We start from the raw sequence: 24,139 nt of genomic DNA on the forward strand, positions 1-24,139 counted from the left end.
CACATTTTTAAAGGGTACTCAGGTAGGTTAGAAACTAGGTGTGTTACTGCCTCAGTTTTCCTTACTCTCCATATATGAAAGTGTGACTTAGCTTAAGAGCTGGGCTTTCATGCCTTGCTACAGAATAGTATAGCAGAAGATGTAACTCAGGCTTCTCTTATCCCCTGCTTAAGCTTTTTAGATTAGCTTGGCTGGTGCATGCATTATACTCCAAGTCTCTAAAAAGAACTTAGAGTTTTTTCCAGGATAGAACTATTATGTTTACTAATATTACTGTCCTCAATCTCATCCCAAAAGCAGGATGAGAGCTTTTAAATGTCTTAGACTTCAACATCTTTCAGACCCTGAAAATCCCATGAATCCTATTTCTCTGCCTGAGAATCTGAACAAAAGAGTTGCCTCTCCAGGTAGCCATTTCTGGGCTTTTGTCCTGGGCTGAGATGTTCTTTCTGTTTCTGGAACCAGAGGGTGATCACCTTCCCTCCATCAGCGCTGTGTGGCTGACACGCCTGTCTTCCTTGTCATGACCTGGAGCTCCCCATCTGTCATGTGCCCGGGTACACACGCCATGTGGTGTTTGCACTCTTGCTTTTTCTCCTAAAATAGACTCCTGTGCTTCTCTCCTTCTTGACTTCTGGCTTTTCCTCCAGACTCCTCAAAGCTTTGTCCCTACTTTCTCTTTAGACTCCTGAAGTATTTAAATAATACTCATTTAAATGAGATTATTCATTGGTAAGAAGAAAAATCACCCCCATAATACTGACAGTCTGTTTCTCTTGACCTTTAAAACAGCTTAATAGGCACATTGTTTTGTTTGTTTAGCTCCGCTCTGGTTGGACTCCATGTGACATTTGCATTATATCTAAGCCTGTACTTTACTGTGTTGCTATAAATGATTGTCCTGATCAGAATCCATCTAAAGGGAGTCCCCTGCTCTATAGTGTGTATGTGTGACAGAGAGACAGAGACAGGAAACAGAGAGAGAGAATAATTTTAGAAAATCTAGTTACCAAAATAGTTATAGAAAAGAGAAGAGAATGGACATAGTTTGGATTTGCACCTTTACCGTTTCCATCTTGACTAACTCTTGGCCTATGTTCAGTTACCTGAAGTGGCTCTATAATCCTCATATAAGATGCCCCTGCTGTCCTCGGCCTTGAGGAGACAAGACTTCACATGTGTTTATACTTGATGCCCTTCAAGTTGGTGACCCTTGGAATGCAGATACCTGCTGAGGGCAAGTTCACATTCAAGACGTGATGTTTATGTTCGTATTGGAAAGGCAGTGCTCAACGTTTGGGAAAGCAAATGGGCAATTCCCACCCATGTCCGAGCCTTCTCTTGGAGGCCCAGAACCAAGCTGCCTGCCAGGAGGGAGGTGTATGTATGGTGGAGGCTTTCTGCCTCTGGGTGAGTGGTTCTCCTATCCCGTGAGTCCTTTTCTTCAAACATGAGTTTCTGAAGTTAAAAAAAAAATTTGATAGAGAAATTAACAGTGTATAACTTTTATGCAGAGGAATAACTGGGAATGGGATCATTTCTATCATGATACAGAAAAAAAAAATATATATATATATATATATTAATTACAGACTTATCCAGCTGGGTTGTGTTCTAATTTGACTAATTCTTTGAGTAAAATAGCTTTCTTGGGTTTTTTTTTTTTTTGGCTTTCTCATTTTTAAATTAAAAGTAATGTGTAGTCATTATGAAGAAAAATCTACTGAGTATAGATGGATGAGAAGGGTAACAATAATGAAAACAACAGTTAGCATTTATCAAGCACTCAGTCGTGCTTCCCCATTTTGCTTCATTTCATCCTCCTCCAGTTCTGTGGGTGAGGTACCACTGTGCAAAGGTCTATGGCAAAATAAATCCGGTTAATGTTTTTAACCCTCCCATCTTGAACTTATTGAAAACCAAGTCCCCCTTTTCATGAACACCTGCTGCCATCTCTCAGGACGCAGGTGGTGTTCTGCAGACACTATTCAGAAAAGGAGAGGTCAGTGGTCTCACCAGCAAGGGCCTGAACTGGGACAGACACGCTGCCTCCCTCTACCACCTACCAGCTTTCAGATGCTTCATGCTAGCTGTGTTGATGGTGATTTAATGTGTCCTTCCACACTAAAACCTAGAGCAGGATATTAATTCATTTTTTCTGGTTCACTAAAACCAGTTGCCTCAGCCCTGGTGTCCCACGAAAGATAGGACAGGGACCCCATGTCTAGGAAGTCACAATCGGACAAGAAAACAGCCACACACAAGCTTTTAGTAGTGCAAGGAAAGAGACGCCAAATACCATGTCCTGAGCACTGTGGGCCCTGGGGGAGGGCCCAGCCAGCTCCACCTGGGGAACAGCAGGGAGGGGCATGGGCACAGGGTCCCCCAGGAGCAGTGGAGTCTCCAGGTGGAGAAGGCCAGCCAAGGGAGAGTTGAGACCATATTTGGCAGCGTGCAAGTGGCCAGGCTTTGAGCAGGATGCCCAGTGAGGAGCACAGATGGTGTTTAAAGTCAGCTCTGAGTCACTCTTTGAAATTACAGAAATTCAGGGAGAAGGATTTGGAAGCCCTCCAGCCAGCTCTGTGACCTTCTAGTCTCTCAATAACCATTGGGTCTAGCTCATAAATGGGAGCTCTCTATAAAATTGGAGGATATAGGAAAAGTGGCAGAATGATTTCAAGAGAAGAAAAGGGTTCTCGTGCCTTAATCTGTGAACCACTGGGTTTACCATCACTCTCCTGACTGGCTTTTTACTGGCGAGTTGCCTGCCTGTCCAGCTTTGACCAAGGTCCCAGTGCAGTGGCTTCTCAAGTCTTGCCCCATCTCCACAAATGACTGGATAAAGGTTACATAAAACCCCCAAAGCAGGGCCAGAAGGTACTTGGCTTCTCAGTGTGAATGTGCTTAAGATGGAAACTGTAGTTTCTGTCGAATGATTTTTTCGTTGCCTTGGCAACTCCTTGGGTTTTTTTTATGCTTTTGATTTCTCTCAACAACATGAGTTGCTTCCTTTGATTTAGCTCAGATGTGTGCACAGATTTCTATCTTATTCAGAGTCTCTAGCGTGTTTATGAGGTATAGATTTTTTTTATTTTCCACAGTCTTCACAGGGTTGAACAGTGATAAATAATTTCACATAACCGTTAGCCTGCCTGATTAAACACAAAAGGAAAGTCATAGTGATTTTTTTTGTTTGATGTCAAATACTGTAAAAATGATTCAAATTCATTTTTATAAGATATCGCTAAATATTTTAATATTAGGCTTTTAATAAAGTCTCCAACAAGGTCTACGTGGAAAATTGTTTCCATACATTATAAATGCACATGGTTCCTTCTGTCTCCTCTTTGCTCATGGGCTCCGGCCCCATTGGCTTCCCGGTTGGTTCTTATCCTTGTTAAACCTGTTTCCATCTCAGGGATCTTCTGTTTCCTCTGTCTGGAACTTAGCTGCTCAGATACTGGCATTGCTTCCTTCCTTGTTGCATTCATGGCTCTTGTTAAATGCCACCTCTTCCAAGAGGACTTTCTGGACCTTCCTGTCTAAAACAGGATCTTCAGAGCACCCAGGTGGCTCAGTCGGTTGAGTGTCCAACTCCTGGTTTTGGCTCGGGTCATGATCCCATGGTTCATGGGTTTGGCCCCACGTCAAGCTCTGTGCTGATGGTGCAGAGACTGCTTAGGATTCTCTCTCTCTCCCTTTCTCTGTGCCCCTCCCCTGCTCATGCTCGCTCTCAAAATAAATAAAACTTTAAAAAGTTAAAAAACAAAACAAAACAGTGTCTTCATTCATTGTTCTGGCCAGTTTGGAGATGAGGGGATCCATCTCTGGAAAACCTGAATGAATTATCAGTCATCCTATACAAAGCCCACCAACCTATAAGCTGGACATTAGTTTTTTCATGCCACACCCTTAAATTATGAACACATAGCCAAAAATCACCAGATATTTGCAGGAATCCTCCATCACAACACATAGAGACTCAGACTAATAAGAAATGAAGAACTTGGAAGAAACAGAGACAATGATGAAACAGAAGAAATACATACACCCACACATGTACACATGCACAAAACAGAAAATGGGGCAGAGGAAATCATCATGGAAATAATACAAGAAATTCAGGAGAGTGAGAGTGACAGAGGGGACACCTAGGCCAATAGCTGGGGGGCAGGCCTGGAGAGCAACCTAGTCAATGGCAGCAGAAAGGTGGAGGGCTCTCAGGGGGAGGTGACCAGGAGTGCTGGGGAATCAAAAGGCTGTCCTGCCAGTTTGACACAGGAAAAATGATACCAAGAGGCTCTTTGAGGGTGTGGGTAGAGTTAGAGATGGTTACAAAGCCAAACAAGCAAAGGCAGAAAAAAAGAAATAACTATTAACTACAAAAACAATAATATTGTACAATAAAGGAAACATTCTCTTACTACATTTAGCAGTGATCAACTTTATATAGTTATAATAACATAAACAGTGACTGTGGCTTTAATAAAAAATCGACATAACTGTATTTAGAGAATGGGGGAAGGTAAGCCTCTGTGTACGTGTGCGTGTATGAGTGTGCACCTGAGGCCTGAGGATATGAACATAGAATGTGGATATGAACATAGGACGTCTAAAACCGATAAACTACATTATTGTTATATTAATTAGATATACAGAATTTTTAAAACGAGAGGGAATAGCAAGTTGAGACATAGACTGAGGAATGGGAAGGAGGCTGGGGGAGACAGAGCACTATTGTTCATTGTAAGACTTTTAGCCTCATCTGACTTTTGAAAGCTATGAGCATATATTACTTTGATAACCAAAAATTAGTTAGGAATTAAAATATAAGCTTCAAGCAGCCCTCTGGCTGTGCACATGTCTCTGATAGAGTTTGATGTGTATTTGATTAATATGAAATTTAGTCCAGCATGTGGCTGATGTCCTTGGCTGGTAGGCCTATTTGTTTAACCAAGTCCATTTTCACTTGCACACAGAGTAATTAACTCAGACTCACTTTGTTGGAAGTCATGCTGAAGACATTTATCATTTCTTTCTACTCCATGGAGGTAGATTGGACTATGGCTCGGGGTTGTTACGGCTGTATGCTCATTAAAACTGGAGTAGATGCACGTGGCACTAAATTGAACTTTTTAATTACTGTAGATTTAATGACATCCCTCTGCCATGCACTTAATCTTCAGCAAATATTTACCCTTCCCAAACTGGCAGATTTGCAATTTATAGCTTGTCATGTCAAATGAAGCATTTTCTCTTTCCCCTGCTCCTAGAAGGATCTCTGTTCAAAATTATAATCATTTAAAAATAGCTGACACATTGTCTTTGTGGGGAGCTTTCAACATTTCCATCTTATTTGGAACTGACCCTTCTCACTTCTCTCAATCTTTGTATTTATTGATGTATTTATTTTGGATACAGTTTAATGTTTTTATTCTGTTATCTGGGTCATTTGCATAGAGCAATGGGTGAGTAGGGGGAGGGAGGGATGGATGGATGGAGAGATAGATGAAAGATGATAGATAGGTAGGTAGATAGATAGATAAATAGGTAGATAGACTGAGAGGCCAAACTGTACTAAGCGTGTGTGGAAATACAGTTTCAGATAACAGAGAACACATCACAAGCTTTAGTCTTAAGATTTCCACTTCATAAGAGCTATGTAGTAGCTTTCCAAGAAGAGGCTAAATAACCATCATTCTATTACATCAACATAGTTTCCCAGACTTTATGATGAAAGTGGAATTAACAAGATGTTCCATTAGAAAGTCCTGAAATAACTTCAGGATACTTGTAGATGTTCTTTTAATTTGTACCATGGAACTAATGTGAGGAGCTGCAGCTGGAAGCCCGGTTATTGAAGCCTGGGTATGGATGTCGTAGGTCACTATTTGGTCATAGAAACTTTTCGACAACCCTCCCTTGTCAATACTTGAGAACACTTCCCAAACCAAAAATAAAATGGTCAGGTAAATTAATATATTTTTGAATTTTGAAGATGAGAAACTGTGAGACCTAAAATTCTAGAGGCGATGTCAGGATCAATGAGTACATTGATCGAAAGTTGCTCGTTATGACATAAGCACGAAAATTTGTACGTCAAGACTGGAGGCCCCACAGCCATGAGCTTGCCTGTGCACCACATCATTATCCTCTTTTGTGCCTTCTTAGTGTTTGGGGCCATACTTGCTAAGTTTGAATCCTGACCTTGCTCCTTACTAGCTCTGTGTCTTTGACCAAGTTTCTTAATCTTCATGCCTCAGTGTCATTCTTCATGAGTGTATCAGCTCACTCAATGCCTATTCCAGCCTCCTCTTCTTACAGAGTATGGAAGTTCCCCCTTTCAGAATCTCTTACAGCTAGTATTCTGGATGTGAGTTATATCTGCTAATCAAATGCATTCCCATAAACATGTGGATTCAGACCTAGATTATGTAGGAAGAGGGATGGGGCATGGACATTCATTTTTAGCTGGGGTGGATAATGGCAGAGGCAGCATGGTCTGGAACTAGCAACTTTAGTGATGGCTTCCTGATTGGGAAGCTTACAGGTTGTAGCAGAAACTAACTTGGAGCAGCATCTGTAGCAGCTCTCTAATTATTTAGCTTTCAAATAATGATAGAGCCAGCAGCCTCTTTGGCTGATTTGAGTAGTAATTTGTAAAAGCTCAGCCTAGAGTCCGTTTGTACAGCCCTTCCAACAGCAATATATACTATGGTATACTTTTTTTTTCATTTTTAAAAAATGTTTATTTATTATTGAGAGACAGAGAGACACAGCATTAGCAGGGGAGGGGTAGAGAGAGGGGGAGACACAGAATCCGAGGCAGGCTCCAGGCTCTGAGCTGTCAGCATAGAGCCCGACACGGGGCTCAAACTGCAAGATCATGACCTAAACCGAAGTCGGTCGCTTAACCAACTGAACCACCCAGGCGACCCTGGTATACTTCTTAAGTAGCCAAAGTGATTTACATCGGCTGCACCTGAAGAGTAAGAACAGTCCACTTACCTTATCGAGTTGTTGAGTTAATAAGAAAGCATTTACAGTGTTTAGAACATCTGGCGTGCTTTTTCTTTTTTAAACGTGCCTAGGACTTTTTCTGGCCCTAGTCAATGGTACACCTACAACCATAATAACCAGATATTTATTAGCTTGTTGGTTTGTTCATTCATTCATTTATTTATTTATTCATACATTCATTGAAACAAATATTTGCTGAAAATCTATTCTAATCAAGAGTTGCCCAGCTGCCCTAGGATAGTGGTTACCAACCTAACCGAACATTAGAACCTTCTGGGAATCTTTTTTTTTTTTTTAATTTATTTTTTGAGAGCAAGAGACAGAGTGTGAGTGGGGGAGGGGCAGAGAGAGAGGGAGACAGAATCTGAAGCAGGCTCCATGCTCTGAACTGTCAGCACAGAGCCTGGCGCGGGGCTTGAACCCACAGACAGCGAGATCATGACCTGAGCCGAAGTCGGACACTTAACTGACTGAGCCACCCAGATGCCCCTAATGTTTATTTATTTTTGAGAGAGAAAGAGCATGCAAAGTGGGGAGGGGCAGAGAGAGAGGGAGAGCGAATCCCAAGCAGGCTCCGTGCTGTCAGCACAGAACCCAACTTGGGGCTTGAAACCAAGAACCATGAGATCGTGACTTGAGCTGGAATCAAGAGTTGGATGCTTAACCGACTGAGCCACCCAGGTGGCTCTATCTGAGAATCTTTTTTAAAAAACTTAATTTCTGTGCCACCTCTGGGACTTACTGAAGACAGGGAGTGTGTGTGTATAGATATTTTCTTAATTGAGATACTATTTTCATAGAGTAAAGTACACAAATTTTATGTTATAACTTGGTGGATTTTTCCATATGTATACACCCAATTAACCACTACCCAGGTCAAGATACAGAGAAACAGAAGTGTTCATGAAAGATTTATTGTGTGTATGGATTTGGGGGAGCTTTTTTTAGAAGCTGAAGTTTCAAATGCCTTTGAGATTTTGCCACTCAGAGGTCAAAAAAAATTTAGTCCTCTGGAATAATCAGTATAATCAGGTTACCTTTCCCTTTTATTTTTCATAGTCCTCTACAAGTTTGTTGTCCTTTCTAGATTTATGGAAGAAAACTATTTCATTTATACATGAAATGAAATTAATTTGAGGACTTTAAATAAGAGAAAATTGCAAAATATCAATAAGGCAGTAAATATTATCAGTGGTAACTTTGGGATTCAAAACCTCTGACTCTGTTTATCTTCTTATAAGTGATTGGCACAGTTTTTCGACGAAAAGAAAGCTTAACTGCCTTCTTAAAACTAACCTATACAGCTTCTTTCATGTGATCTCTTCCAAGAGAGTGAATATCATGAAAGTAAAAATAATTATTTTCCTTTTTTTTCAAAAGAGTGTTTGGAGCCAATGACTGCATAATTAGAATTGCAAGGCTGAGGCCACTAGAGCAGCAGGCATGAGCTGAGTTAGGAAGATAAAGTTAGTAATTATTTGAAAAGCAAATGGAAATAGTTGATTACAGAGAGAGAAAATGTCATCAGCAAAACATTGAGAGCATCTGCCTTTTTTTATAAAACCAACTAGAACAACTTTGATGTTGAATTGTTTTGCATAATTGGCTCATTACAGAATGAAACTTTCAGAAACAAAATATAAGGTGGACATGAATTATACTTTTAAGGTGATCACGTGTGATTTGGGATCAAGGTCTAGCATTGGGACCCTGTTTCAAGGATAGCTGGGACCCTATTAGTGAATTAAATAGACTCCTATCACCAAAGGAATAGAAAACATGAAGATTCTATGTAGCTCATTTCTCTGCCTTCAGGAAAAATCTCCATAAATTGACTTAGGTGATATGAATATTGTCCATTTTGAGCATTCTTAAAAGAATAAACTTTGGACACGAAGGCAGTCTGGCTATGACATTTATTATTCTGTTGATCTGGCCAGGTAAGAGAATGTCTTAATTTCCTCACCATTTCCTTAGTGACCGTAGGTTAGAACTTCCCCTGCCTTCTTGTTTCTATTGCTGCTGTCGAGACATCAACCATCAACTTAATTGTCATTCATTTATAGGTAATCTGTCTTTTCTTACTGGGTGATTTTAGAATTTTTGTTTTTGCCTTTGATAATCTGCAGTTTTATCTCATGCCTAGCAATAAGGTTCTTTTTATTTATCCTGCTTGCAAAACCCTGTGATTGCTAAACTGGACAATTCATGCTTTCACCAGTTCTAGAACATCTTCACCCATTAACTCATTGTGCATTGTCTTTCCCCCATTCCCTCTCTTATCTCTGAAATTCGAGTTAGGTGCATGTTGGACCATTTCACTTTGACTTATGTATCTCTTAATTGTTTTGTTTTCTCCATTTCTTTGTCTCTCTCTGCTAAATTCTGAGTAATATCTTCAAATCTGATTTCTATTCTCTAATTCTCTTTCCACTGGTGTTTAATCTGTTTTACCCATCTACAGAGGGATAAATACCTATTATTATAATTTTCTAGTTTTCTAAGTTATTTTTGTTTCTTTTTCTAATTTACCTGCTTATTTTTTTGTAGTCTCTTGTTCTTAACTCAAACTTTCTATTTCCTATTTTCTTTTTTTTTAATGTTTATTTATTTTTGACAGGGAGAGAGAGCAGAGCATGAGCAGGGGAGGGGCAGAGAGAGACGGAGACACAGAATCTGAAGCAGACTCCAGGTTCTGAGCTGCCAGCACAGAGCCCGACACAGGGCTCGAACTCACAAACCGCGAGATCATGACCTGAGTCAAAGTCGGATGCTCAACTGACTGAGCCACCCAGGAGCCTCCCTATTTTATTTCTTTGACATAGTAAACGTACTTGTTTTATATTCTGTGGCCATTAACTGATATCCAAAGTTTCTGTGAGTCTCAATCTGAGGCTGGCTCCAGTGCCTTGTTTTCAGTGTGTATTTTGTGAGTACCGTTTTTATTGTGAGCTCCTATTCAGTGGAATTTTATTTGAGGGGTTTCTTATGACATTTGAGTGAAGGTACATTCCTCTGGAGAGGATTTTCATCTGCTTTTCTAAACATATAATGGCACATTATTCTGGAAATATACTAAAATAAATTCCTGACTTGGAGGTCTTTAGACCACAAAAATAGTCTCAATTTAGGCCACAAACACATGCGAGGTCTGGCTCATAGTTAAATCTCCAGAAAGATGTTTTTTTGGTTTTTTTTTTTTTTTTCCTTTTCTCTACCCAGGGCCAAAGCCAAGACAAACAAGTTTTCTTATTGGGACCCTTTGCAAAGCTTGCTTTTTTTTTTTTTTCCTAGTTCATCTTTTCTCCAAGTGTGTGACTTCAGGGCTCTCAGCTTTATGCAGTGATGTCCTTTCAAGCACCCCATCTTGACTTTTGGTCTCTGAGGATTTCCTGTACTTTATTCCAGCTCAGTCATGCATTTTAAAAGATTAAAAAGAAAATTTACCCAGAATTTTTAGATATTTGGTAACAAGAAGGATCTTGTTACCACCACATTTTTTTAGTCAAAAATATATAACTATCTTTGCAGTCCTACTAGAGATGTCCTTGTAAAACTAGAAATTCAATTCCCTATTTGCCTCCACTACTAGCTCTTAATAATTCATGCTAGAAACATTTTCAACACAAATACATCCTAAACCCCTCATGTCTAATATTTTTGTCATTCAGTCAGCCCCAGCTTTTACTTCTCTACTATCTATAAGGCCTTTTCTGCATAGGTTGTATCACAGCTGGTTTTTTTAAATTAAATTAAATTATTTTGAGAGAGACAGAAAGAGAACCAGCGGGGTGGGGCAGAGAGAGAGGGGGACAGAAGATCTGAAGCAGGCTCTGCACTGACAGCAGAGAGCCCTATGAGGGGCTCGAACTCACAAGCAATGAGATCATGACCTGAGCTGAAGTCAAATGCTCAACCAACTGAGCCACCCAGGCACTCCAATCATGCTGTTTTTAAGTGTTTATGGCTCCCCCAGTTTCTTCTTTTTTTTCTTTTAATTTTTTTAAGTTTATTTGTTTATTTTGAGAGACACAGAGACAGCACAAGTGGGGAAGGGGCAGAGAGGGAGAGAGAAAATCCCAAGCATGCTCAGAGCCTGATGCAGGCCTTGAACTCACAAAACTGTGAGATCATGACCTGAGCCAAAACCGAGAGTCTAATTAACTGAGCCACACAGACGCCCCCTATGGCTTCCCCAGTTTCTGAGCTTTCTATGTTTTCTGATGTTATTTGCTCCAGAAAAGAGGGCTCAAAGCTTTGCCCTTCTTCAACTTCAACGGTAAATGGGGGAGTGCAGGGGGAGAGGGAAAGATTAACTCCTATGACTGTTCTCAGTGTATTTCCCAGTCTTATCTTGCCTTTTAAACTTTAACTTAGCCCTACAATTCTGACTCAGCCAGCAGCCATTCTGTGAACATTAGATCTTTTCTGCCTAATTTCCCGATCTCTTTTTTTTTTAAATTTTTTTGATGCAGTCTGTTTCTCCTTCTTCAATGTATTTACTAACCTAAACTTTTCCCTGAAGCTTTTCACTTGATTCATAGTTTCTATCAACTATGAAACCACCACTGCCATCAGGCCCCTGGAGGTTGAGTCACTACAATCCCACCCACACCCTGGTGCTGGTCCCCCTTGGGGAGACATGTCAGGGGACAGCTGGAGGCGCCCCCACCCCCAGTCTGGGCTTCTGTGTTTGACACTCCCCCACACTGAGGAACCTGCTGTTTCCACCTACACTGGGATCATATTTGCTTTGTAGAGCATGCACTTGGGACCTCTCCATAGTCAGTCCTAACCGTGAGATGGGTATTGTTTACTGTGATTCATCCCAGCAACTCTGATACCAGGATGAGGCACAGGCTGTTGATAAAGGTGATGTTCCTTCCAGTCAGGAATGAACGCTTGTTTATCTGGACTTTCCTTGTGATATGTATCTGTCACTGCATGGAGACATACAAGAGCATTTACAATTCACTTCTTAAAACCTTGGATGTTAAATGACAAATTTCTTAAATATTTACATGTAACATCACTGTGCTGGTGCTGCTCTTGTCACTATGATAATAATTGCCAAGTAGCTTTTATTTACTGAGTGTGAACCGTGTGCTAGGATTTATGCTAATAAATCATTAATTCTTACAACTGTCCTGCAAGGCATGACCATTATCACCCTCATTTTACAGATGAGGACATGATGATTCAGAGATGTTAAGTGACTTGCCCAAGGTCACACAGCCAGTAAGTGGCCATCCTGGGACTCAAACGCAAGCCTTCCAAACCCAGCCCATGCTCGTAAGCATTTCATCTATCAGGACAGAAACAGTCAGATTTCTGATCTATGACTATGAACTGTTTTACAGAAGCCAGAACTTAAATTCACGTTAGTTCTGTCCTTTACTTACTTACTTACTTATATATTTATTTATAAAAAAGATAGAAATTCATTGAATATACCTCCAGGGAGCGGCAGGCAGGACAGCAGAGGAGAGGCTGTTGCAACCAGTTATGTCCTTTAAAGCAACAAATTTGAAAGTGTATAACACCATGCTGCCTGCCATTATGCACAATTGGTTTTGGAGTCCTTTGTAAGAACTGCTTTCAGAGCCAGTGTGTGAAACATAAGAAAAACAATTTTTTAAATATTTTATTATTTATTTTTGAGAGAGAGAGACAGAGACAGTGCATAGCAGGGGAGGGGCAGAGAGAGAGGGAGACACAGAATCCAAAGCAGGCTCCAGGCTCTGAGCTGTCAGCACAGAGCCCGACGCAGGGCTCGAACTTATAGACCCCAAGATTATGACGTGAGCCAAAGTTGGATGCCCAACCGACTGAGCCACCCAGGCGCCCCAAGCGATTTCTTTTTGGAGATGAACTTTGCTTTTTATTCCATTCCATGTTACCCTACTTGATCACCTACATTATTTATCAGATTTTACTCCTAATGCCTTTTGACAATTTCCAAAAAGGTAATTCTGTCCTCTGAGGATGGAGATTTGCCACCAATGAGGACATTCAGAAGAAGCTTTCAGGGGGAGTGGAGACACTTCCTAGGAGGCTCCAGCATGTTCTCAGTGATGTCAGCATTTTGAAAATGAGAGCTTGGCCTCCCAGGATGATTACTTTGAAGGGGAGAGCACTCAGCTATATATTCACATTCTGCTGTATTTGTTTACAGTTCAATCTGTTACTTCATAGATATACTTAAATTGATTTGATGTGAAGTCTGTTTATACAAATATGCAGTTAAGGAAAATACTACTGTGTTTAGAAAGACATCAGACTTTCCTTGTCTATCACAGTCTCAGAAACTCTGCTGATGTCAATACTGGAACTGGCTCTGTTTTGATAGGATTCTGTTCCTCTTTATATCTTCAAATTAGCAAATACTAACTTGTGGATTTGGACAGATTGTGAGTAGGCCCCCATTCTTCTTCAGGAAAAAAATCAGTTTGCTGCTTCCACAGCAAAGGGAGATGATCCCGCTTCTAAAAATGTCTCCAGCAACACTTCAAGCATCATTTTTAAAGTGCTTTTTTTTTTCTTACAGTGAAGGTTAGGGTTAAAGTTTCAAGCCTCATCTTAATTAGCTGCTCACATTTAACTTAACTCTGCCAAAGTAAACAGTCGTATTCAAAATAGCAATGTTACCATAGCAACCTAGATCAGAATCGTTTGATTTTCTTTTGTGCTCACGATTGTACCTTACTATCTAGGCCATGATGTGAGACAAATCTGCAGAAACATCCGTGTAAAATGATTTCAAAAAAAACATTTAGGGGGGAAAACATTTTTAAATGATTGCTTTAAGTGTTACAGGAAGCTCCTAATTCCCAGTGGCTCCTGAAGGAGATTCTCTTTCAGGTTCCCTTGTCTGACAGCCTCACCACTCAGTCCCCTCTTGGGGTTCTGGGTGGTGAAGTACCCCAGAACCTGGACAGGGTCGGGGGATCGCCGTTCTTGTTCCAGTTCTAGCTATCAGACTGGTCCTCAAAGTGAGACCGCTGAACCAGATAATTCCCCATGGCTTTTCTACTGTAAAGGGGGGCTCAGGTTCTGATCCTTTAATTTGGTTATTACTTAACAAAATGCAAAACCAAGCTGTTTTAAATCAAGCCTCGGGCTAAGCCTTAATCTTCTAGGAAAGAAGAGAATTGTTAAGCATTTTTAAGATCCAGGCCTGTGATTCCTAAATTTGTATTACCTGAATCATCTAGGGAGGCCCTCGAACTCCCCTGACTGGCTCCTCATGGCCAACATGTAAAGCTATCATTGTTCCTAATTATGGCAAATGTTAGCCACATGAAGAGCATTTTAATTAAGAAAATTAATAAGCAGATTAGCCTTTTCCGTGGTCTATTTTCCAGGCCCTTCATGAAGTGATTCTGGAGACTTGGTCTTTGTCTCAATTTTCTTGCCTGGCAAATGAGACTCCGGAAGCCAGATGTTTTCCCTGCCCCTGGATCCAGCTTGGTGCGTGACTTTTTTTTTTACTAAATGGAGTAGAGACACAGTATTATTTTGGAAGTGATAAACTGACACTGTGAAAGTTGTTTTACTTGAGATTTGCCATTAAAACAAAAACAAACCTCAAGATCTTTTGTCCAGCCTCAGACAGGGATAATCTAGTCATGAGATCAAGTGGAGAAAAGTCAAACAAAGATATTGTTTTCTCTGTAATTTATTTTGTGTGCCATTAAAAAGAAGGTAGAGGGGCGCCTGGGTGGCTCAGTCAGTTAAGCGTCCGACTGGCTCAGGTCGTGATCTCACGGTTCCTGGGTTCGAGCCCCACATTGGTCTCTGTGCTGACAGCTCGGAGCCTGGAGCCTGCTTCAGATGCTGTGTCTCCCTCTCTCTCTGCCTCTCCCCCACTGGTGTTCTGTCTCTCTCTGTTAAAAATAAATAAGCATTAAAAAAATTTTTTTAAATAAAATAAAAAGAAGATAGAAAAGGGACAAAGCCCAGTAGAAAAATGGTAAAGAGTATGAATACGAATGGTAAAGAAGTGGGCATGAAGCGTATGAAAAGCAGCTTAGCCACATTGAGTGTTAAGGGAAATGTGAATCCGAGTAAGGAGATACCATTTTAAATGCCTGACAGTATCAGAGTTTGGCAAGGCTGTGGAGAAACAGGAAAATACAACAGATACTGCTGGGGGGATTGCCACAGCCAGTTGGAGAGCGATTTGGCAGGTTCTGGTGAAATTGAACACCCACGTTCCCTTGGACTAAGCAGTTCCGCTACTGGATGTAATTCCAGAGAGTGTCTCTGCAAGTACACTGGGAGGCAGGCACTGGGGGTTCACTGAGGCCTTGTTTGTGATGAGGAAAAAGTCAGACACAATCTACATGTCTACCAGCAAGAGAATGCAATAGACGAAAAATAATGCAGTATGTTCTTTTTTTTTTTTAAGTTTATTTATTTATTTTGAGAGAGACAGAGATGAGGAAGGCAGAGAGAGAGTGAGAGAGAATTCCAAGCAAGCTGTGTGCTGTCAGCGCAGAGCCCAGGGTGGGGCTCAATCTCACAAACCATGAGATCATGACCTGAGCCCAAATCAAGAGTCAGATGCTTAACCCACTGAGCCACCCAGATGCCCCAATGCAGTATGTTCTTATATTAGGATACTGTAAAGCAGATTCATACATAATATCAACAATGGCTGAAGTAAAAAGTCAAAGTTAAGTGAAAAAATGCAAAACTTTGTATATGGAAAGTAAAATTAAGATGATACTCACACATGTATTATGGGAACATTGGTATAAGGTATAAAAATGTGCCAGAAGGGGTGTCTGGCTGGCTCAGTTGGTGGAGCATGCGATTCTTGATCTTGGGGTCATGAGTTCAAGCCCCACATTGGGTGTAGAAATTACTTAAAAATAAAATCTTAAGGGGCACCAGGGTAGCTCAGTCGGTTGAGCATCGAAGTCTTGATTTTGGCTCAGGTCGTGATCTCACAGTTTGTGGGATGGAGCCCCATGCCGGGCTCTGTACTGACAATGCAGAGCCTGCTTGGGATTCTCTCTTCCTCTCTCTCTGCCCCTCCCCTGTGCATGCTTTCTGTCTCTCTCTCAAAATAAATAAATAAATAAACATTTAAAAACACTTTAAAAAATAAAATAAAGTCTTTAAAAAATTAGTAAAACATTTTAAACATGGGCTGAAGGAATAAATTTCTATATAGAAATGGTCAATTTTAATTAAAAGATTTACTTCTTTTTTTGTTGTTTGTTTTTATTTTAATTCCAGTATGGTTCAATCTATAAAGAACTCACCAAACTCCACATCTGAAAAACAATCCAGTGAAGAAATAGGCAGAAGACATGAATAGACACTTTTTCAAAGAAGACATCCAGATGGCCAACAGACACATGAAAAGATACTCAATGTCACTCATCATCAGGGAAATACAATCAAAGCCACACTGAGATACCACCTCATGCCGGTCAGAGTGGCATGAACAAGTCAGGAGACTATAGATGCTGGCAAGGATGTGGAGAAACAGGAACCCTTTTGCACTGTTGGTGGGAATGCAAACTGGTGCAGCCGCTCTGGAACAGTGTGGAGGTTCCTCAAAAAATTAAAAATGAACTACCCTACGACCCAGCAATAGCACTGCTAGCAGTTTACCCAAGGGATACAGGAGTGCTGATGCATAGGGGCACATGTACCCCAATGTTTACAGTAGTGCTTTCAACAATAGCCTAGTTATGGAAAAAGCCTAAATGTCCATCAACTGATGAATCGATAAGAAGATGTGGTTTATATACACAATGGAATACTACTTGGCAATGAGAAAGAATGAAATCTGGCCATTTGCAGCAACGTGGATGGAACTGGAGGGTATTGTGCTAAGTGAAATAGGTCAGTCAGAGAAAGACAGATATCATATGTTTTCACTCATATGTGGATCCTGAGAAACTTAACAGAACCATGGGGGAATGGTAGGGGGGAAAAAGTTACAAAGAGGAAGGGAGGCAAACCATAAGAGACTCTTAAATACAGAGAACAAACTGAGGGTTGATGGGGGGTAGGGGAGAGGGGAAAATGGGTGATGGGCATTGAGGAGGGCACTTGGGATGAGTACTGGGTATTGTATGGAAACCAACTTGACAATAAATTATGTTAAAAAAAGTAATTCCAGTATGGTTCACATACAGTATTATATTCATTTCAGGTGTGCAATATAGTGACTCAGCTACTCCTTATGTCACCCAGTGCTCATCACAAATGCACTCCTTAAACCCCATCCCTAAAATGTTTCCTTCTTTAATAAGAAAAGAGACTTAAAGCAAATATGACAATATGTCAAAGGCGTGAATTTGGATATTCCAGTTCCTGTGTAATTTTCAGGACATTTTAATTTCTTAAGACAAATATAAAATGCCAAGGTAAAAGTAAGGCAGCTGACAGATCAGACAGCAAAGATGAGCCTTCTTAATTGCCCTGAGCACTTAATTTTAGGGCTTTTCGCCGATCACACAAATTTTTGGGTTTTTTCCCCCAGCATTATTTTCTTTCTCAGCAGTTGCCTTTTAGAGGACCCTAGCTTTTGCCCATTGCATCTGTTCGTCATTAGGATGAAGGGTGACAGCATAGGCCACCTCCTCTCGGGGTGATTCATCAGGATTAGCTTTCAGATATAAACAAGTACAGACTTAGGCTGAGGTTTCAGAAACACCTGACAGTATCATCCATCTTTTGAAGTGTTCATTTGGGTTAAATATCTTGATATCCACACCCCACCCACACCCCTTTGTGAGTCTGTGGGTTTTGTCCTTTAAAGGAACAGTTGCAGATTCTAAAATGCACAAACTGCAGATGGCAGGCTGCTATCTGGCAAAAGGAGGCGTAATTTTACTGATTTTTTTTTGTCATTAATTTTATGTTATTAATAAGACAGAGAGTAAGGTACCTTAGAACCCCGGGGCTGCTGTTACTGTACAGTGGTGGAAAGCCAGATGAAACCAGAGAAAGGAATCAAAGTGAATTACTGATGGGATGAAGTAAATTGAGGCCCGTATTACTTGCAGGGCCGAAACCAAAAGGTCCTTGCCCAGCCAGGGGGTAGGTGAAAAATGATTGCTGTGGAAGCAGAGGGAAAGGAAAGGAGGACTGTCTCGGAGGACAGGAGAATAGAAAGTTTAGGAGGGTACCTGGGTGGCCCAGTTGGTTAACCAGCCCGCCCTTGATTTTGGCTCAGGTCATCATCTCTTGGTTCCTGAGATCAAGCCCCACATTGGGCTCTGCACTGACAGCATGGAGCCTGCTTGGGATTGTCTCTCCCTCTCTCTCTGCCCCTTCCCTGCTTGTACTCACTCTCTGTCTCAAAATAGATAAATAAAATTAAAAAAAAAAAAAAGAATAGGAGAAAAACAAAAGTGTGTAGGCATCTTATTAATCCACAGACCAGATTATTTCTGGCATCAAAACTCAGCCCTCCTTTGACATAGGTATGTATGACAGGAACTTATATGTGATGTATCATGATACACGTATACATGTAATGAATTATGTGATCAGGGCCCTTTTGAGAGTGAAAGAAGGTGCTATTAATAATTAGTTGGGACAACAGGCATAAACTGGGGTCATCCTGGGCAAACCTCCTAGTCACCCTAGTGAGTACTGGTCACCCAGTAATCATGCACATTTACATCTTTGTAAATGAAACTCATCAGGGGTGCCTGTCTGGTTCGGTCGTTGCAGCATGTGACTTTTGATCTCGGGGTTGTGAATTCAAGCCCCATGTTGGGTGTAGAGATTACTTAAAAATAAAATCTTTAGGGGCACCTGGATGGCTCAACTGGTTAAGTGTCCAACTTCGGTTCAGCTCATGATCTCACAGTTTGTGGGTTCAAGCTTCACATTGGGCTCTGTGCTGACAGCTCAGAGCCTGGAGCCTGCTTCAGATTCTGTTTCTGTCTCTGCCCCTCTCCTGCTTGCACTCTGTCTCTATCTCTCAAATATGAATAAACATTTAAAAATAATAATAAAATAAAATTTTTAAAAGAAAAAATGAAATTCATTAAATAAATGAAACATCAAAATATTTTAAATGCATCTACCATGTGCTAGCACTGTTTTAGGCCCTGAGGGTACAACAGGTATTAAGAGAAACAAAAATCCATGAGCAGAAGCTAGACAATAAACAAATCATATGTTATTAGATGTTAGTATGTTTATATGGAAATATAAGGCAGATAAGGGAGACAGGGACAGCCAGGGTCTAGGGGAGTAAGGGAAATAGAATTTTCTTTCTCTCTTTTCTTTTTTTTAATCAATAATTTACTTTTTAATTTACATCCAAATTAGTTAGCATATAGTGCAACAATGATTTCAGGAGTAGATTCCTTAATGCCCCTTACCCATTTAGCCCATCCCCCCCCCCACAACCCCTCCACAACCCTCTGTTTGTTCTCTCAATTTAAGTCTTTTATGTTTGTCCCCTTCCCTGTTTTTATATTATTTTTGCTTCCCTTCCCTTCTGTTCATCTGTTTTGTATCTTAAATTCCTCATATGAGTGAAGTCATATGATATTTGTCTTTCTCTGACTAATTTCACTTAGCATAATACCCTCTAGTTCCATCCACGTAGTTGCAAATGGCAAGATTTCATTCTTTTTGATTGCTGAGTAATACTCCATTGTGTATATATATCCATTCATCCATCGATGGACATTTGGGCTCTTTCCATACTTTGGCTATTGTTGATAGTGCTGCTGTAAACATTGGGGTGCTTGTGCCCCTTTGAAACAGCACACCTGTATCCCTTGGATACCTAGTAGTGCAATTGCTGGGTCGTAGGGTAGTTCTATTTTTAATTTTTTGAGGAAGGAACCTCCATACTGTTTTCCAGAGTGGCTGCGCCAGTTTGCATTCCCACCAGCAGTGCAAAAGAGATCCTCTTTCTCTGCATCCTCCCAACATCTGTTATTCCCTGAGTTGTTCATGTCAGCCATTCTGACAGGTGTGAGGTTGTATCTCATTGTGGTTTTGATTTGTAGGGAAATGCAATTTTTAGTTGCATGCTCAGGGATGGTTTGGTAGACTGAATTATTGTTCACCAATACTCTCTGCCTCCTACGGGAGAATTTTGCATCCTCATTCTCTTGAAATTAGTTAGCATTGGCCAACGATATGTGAACAGAAGTGACAAAGCCCTCCCAGTCACTGCCTGCTCTGTCATGCTCTTTTCCCTCTGCCGCAGTCACTAAGCAATGTTGAGATAGTGGCTGCTCCATTGGCCTAGGGTCTGGCATAAAGGCAAGGATGATACAGACCTGCTTGTATGACACAGAGCAATGTTGAGATAGTGGCTGCTCCATTGGCCTAGGGTCTGGCATAAAGGCAAGGATGATACAGACCTGCTTGTATGACACAGAGCAATGTTGAGATAGTGGCTGCTCCATTGGCCTAGGGTCTGGCATAAAGGCAAGGATGATACAGACCTGCTTGTATGACACAGAGCAATGTTGAGATAGTGGCTGCTCCATTGGCCTAGGGTCTGGCATAAAGGCAAGGATGATACAGACCTGCTTGTATGACACAGAGCAATGTTGAGATAGTGGCTGCTCCATTGGCCTAGGGTCTGGCATAAAGGCAAGGATGATACAGACCTGCTTGTATGACACAGAGCAATGTTGAGATAGTGGCTGCTCCATTGGCCTAGGGTCTGGCATAAAGGCAAGGATGATACAGACCTGCTTGTATGACACAGAGCTGTAAGTAGTGAGAAATAATCCTTTGTTCTTTTATGCCCCTGAGATTTGGCACTCGCTTGTTATGTAGCATAACCGGATACAGAAGCCCTCACTGAAAAGATAACATCTGAACAGAGACCTGAGGAGGTGAGGGAACCAATCATACAGATGTGTAGAGAAAGCATGTTCCACACAGAGGAACAGCGAGTGCAAAACTTCTGAAGAGGGAGCTTGCAAGGATCAGAAACGAAGCCAGACTTCTCAAGGCAATGATGCAGAGGTATTGCACCAGTCAGAGTTTCATGCAGCCTGTGGGGCTGGAGACAGGACTTAGTCTTGTTCAGCCGGCGATGCTGCCGCTCCTTTTTATCTCTGCGGGGCATGGAGTGGAGTGGCAGGAGTGATAGGGACAGACGAGGGCAAGAAGGAAAAGAAAGGTCTGGGCAGAGAGAGGCAACCTAGCAGAGCAGGGCTCCAGATCATGGGCACTAGTCACTCATATATTATAGATCATAGTGTCACCCACATAGAGAGCCTGTGAGGCCTCTGACGTCTTACTGCCGTCATAAAGGAGACGAATCTGTGAATCCAAAGCGTGCTAATCAGTGACCACTAATGACCACAACACGCCCCTTCCCCACTCACCTTGTTCTTACACCCCTGACTTTCTTAGAGCCACACAGACTCCAAGGAACCTCAACAGACAAACCAAGGCAGAAGGACCACTCTTAGCAGACTGTGCACTGCCCTGAAAAGGGGCTGCTTTCCCTTTGAGCAACACGAAAGGAGACCATATGAGCCACATGTTCCTTCTTTCCTTAAATCCTGATAATTCTCTCTTTTTTTTTTAATATAAAGTCTTTGATTTCTTTTGGCTCTGTGCAGCCTTGAAACCGCAGATCCTCCCAATTAGTAGTCACTAGTAAAAGAGAGTCTGAACAAATAAGGCAGAGTGGGCGGCTATTGAGGCTGATGCATGAGGGAGACAGAATTCAAAATATCAAATCCATTTAGGAAAAAACTTGTTAAAGTTGAAAGCTAAATGTTTCACAGAGATAAAATCCTGCTGCGCATTTATCAACCACAGAAGTAGTCGTGGAAGATTCTCTGGAAGAAACCCCCATTAAACATCTGGGTTTCTAAAAGCCGATGGCATCTCACAGAATGCAACCATTCATCTCAAATCCTCATGCAAATTGATTGCCTAGAATTGCCATCTATGACTCCTAAACATATAAAAATGGCTTTAGATTTGTAAGAATCTTAAACAGCTATGCTATCTGTTTTCTCTCTCATCAAAAGAGAATTTAACAAATGGGTGCTCTGGTAGATAGGTGACCTTGAAAATGCATGCAAAAGTATGGCCATACCAAGTGCTACCTTCCTCCCTTTCTTCTTGTCAATTCCTAAAGAAATTGGAACAAAAAGGGAAATTCCACTCAATTTAGACAATGCCAAAATGATTGGGACTGGGGCCCTTGCTGAGAAAAATAAAATGCCATCTCGAGGTCTGAGAAGGGAGGAATGCATGGTACAAATGGATGCCAGCAAGAAAGGCATTGATTGTGCAGGGATCAATAGCAAAGGTGCCTTGGGAAGCCCAACGCAATTCAATATATTACAATGCAGTGGGATTCACCATTCACTTCCCACTCTTTCCAGAATCCATCCTTTGAGCCACTGTTCCTCTCAAGGGATAGGAGGCATAATTGTGATTTTGGGGAGGATGACTCTTTGTTGTATGGGATTGTTCTGTGCATTACAGGATGTTTCCATCCTTGATCCCACTCATTAAGTACAACCATTTTCCATCACTAACACAAAAACATCCCCAGACTGTCCCTAGAGTAGATATTACCATCCCAAGTTGAGAGCCTTACAAGTCTGGCCTATATTAATGTAAGATTAAAGTTTGAACTTTAATGTAAGTTTGAACTATTAATGTAAGATTGAAGTTTGAACATAACTGTGAGGATGCACCACTGAGCAGGAACTGAGTTATCAAAGATCATCATTCTGTACACATGTAGGTTCATGAGGAAAAGAAAAGCGATTAGCTCTATTTGCTGGAAAAGAAATCCCAGGTATCAGAAAGGCCACAACAGCCACATGATTAGAGAGATGGCTTTGTTGTTGGTAAAGCAGATTTTAAAAGGAAATCAAAGACTGAAATGAGCTGGAGACAGTGTTCAAAAGAACTGATATGGTAAATAACTCAACCCATGTTGTCATTGCTTTTCTGGAAAAGGGAAGGAGGGTTTCTTTAAGATGAGTTGCAATCTGCTTGATATTTACATGAAAAACAGAGGAGCCACACTAGTTTTTTAGGCTCTTTAGGCTCAAATCAAAGTTATTGACTAGTTCCTTAATAAGTACATGCTATGCTACTTGGAGGGTTCTGTATAAATGGCTACCTCGGTGGGCAGTTTCAGGAACTCTCCAGCCTTTTCAGTGTTACTGCTGAGGACCTTCCCTCTCTCTTTCACTCTTCCCATTGACCTTTCTCAGCCCCTGTCTTCCTGCCTTACTTACCCAGGACCAGATCATCTTTGTGGAAGCAAGTGGGAAGGGACACCTCATCTAGCCATTGTGGGACCCCTTGCCCACCCCCTTCTCCCCTTGGCTCTCCAATAGTACTGTTTATTAGGCAAGTACTGTTCACCAAGCCCTGGGCTAAGGCTTTTGTTTGTTTGTGTTAGTATTAAAGTAGGCCACCAAAGGAAATTTTAACAGTTATTCTTCCAGAGGAGGAATTTAATGACTTAATTAAATAATTCTGTAATTATTTAATTATTTTTCTTGAAAGAATCTCAAACTCATAGAAAATTTGCAAGTATAATACAAAGAATTTTTTATTTTCTGGAATTATTTGAGAGTAAGTTGCCAGCCCGATGCCCACCACCCCTGATTTTCCAATAAACAAGGTCATTCTCCTACATAACCGAATGAAACTATCAAAATGAGGAAGTTCACAGGGTACATTACTACCATCTAATCCTCAGGCCCCACTCAGGCGATCCCAGTAACGTTCTTTATAGCAAAAAGATCTAGTTGAAAATCATGTGTTGCTTTTAGTTGTCAAGACTCTTTGGTACTCTTCAGTGTGCCGTCTTTTGCTCCGTCTTTTCTGGGTTTTCATGACCATGGCACTTCTGAAGAGTACAGGCCAGTCAGTTTGTAGAACGTCTGTCGGTTTGGTTTTATCTGTCGCTCCCTCATAACTGGGTTCAGGGGCTGCACCTTCGGCAGGACTATCAGAGAAGTGGTATTGGGTCTTCCTCCTGCATCTGGTCAGGTGGCAACAGGGTTTCAATTTGTCCCATTACTGGTGATACTCACTTAGGTCACTTGATTAAGGTGATATGTGCCATGATTCTCCACTCTGAAGTTATTTTTTTCCCATTTGTAACTGGTAAGTATTT

At 41.1% G+C, this 24,139-nt stretch overlaps 1 protein-coding gene across 6 annotated transcripts in view; it reads left to right on the top strand.

The window, feature by feature from the left end:
• SHLD1 (shieldin complex subunit 1) overlaps window positions 1-24,139 on the top strand; it is an 82,685-nt gene that overhangs the window by 53,675 nt on the left and 4,871 nt on the right. The window contains exons 3-4 of one of the 6 annotated variants that reach the window (XR_003423914.2): window positions 14,385-14,490; window positions 16,267-16,881. The exons of 2 other annotated variants lie outside the window; for them this stretch is intronic. Coding sequence is in view for 2 of the 4 variants with exons in the window: in XM_053200236.1 (XP_053056211.1) it covers window positions 16,773-16,881 (109 nt within the window). In the remaining 2 variants the exon portion in view is untranslated. Of the gene's footprint in view, window positions 1-14,384; window positions 14,491-16,266; window positions 16,882-24,139 lie in introns of those variants that run through there. 3 more of the 6 variants (XM_053200236.1, XR_008289199.1, XM_053200235.1) reach the window with 3 other exon arrangements.

This window comes from Acinonyx jubatus, chromosome A3, assembly GCF_027475565.1.
Source record: "Acinonyx jubatus isolate Ajub_Pintada_27869175 chromosome A3, VMU_Ajub_asm_v1.0, whole genome shotgun sequence".
Lineage (NCBI taxonomy): Eukaryota > Metazoa > Chordata > Mammalia > Carnivora > Felidae > Acinonyx > Acinonyx jubatus.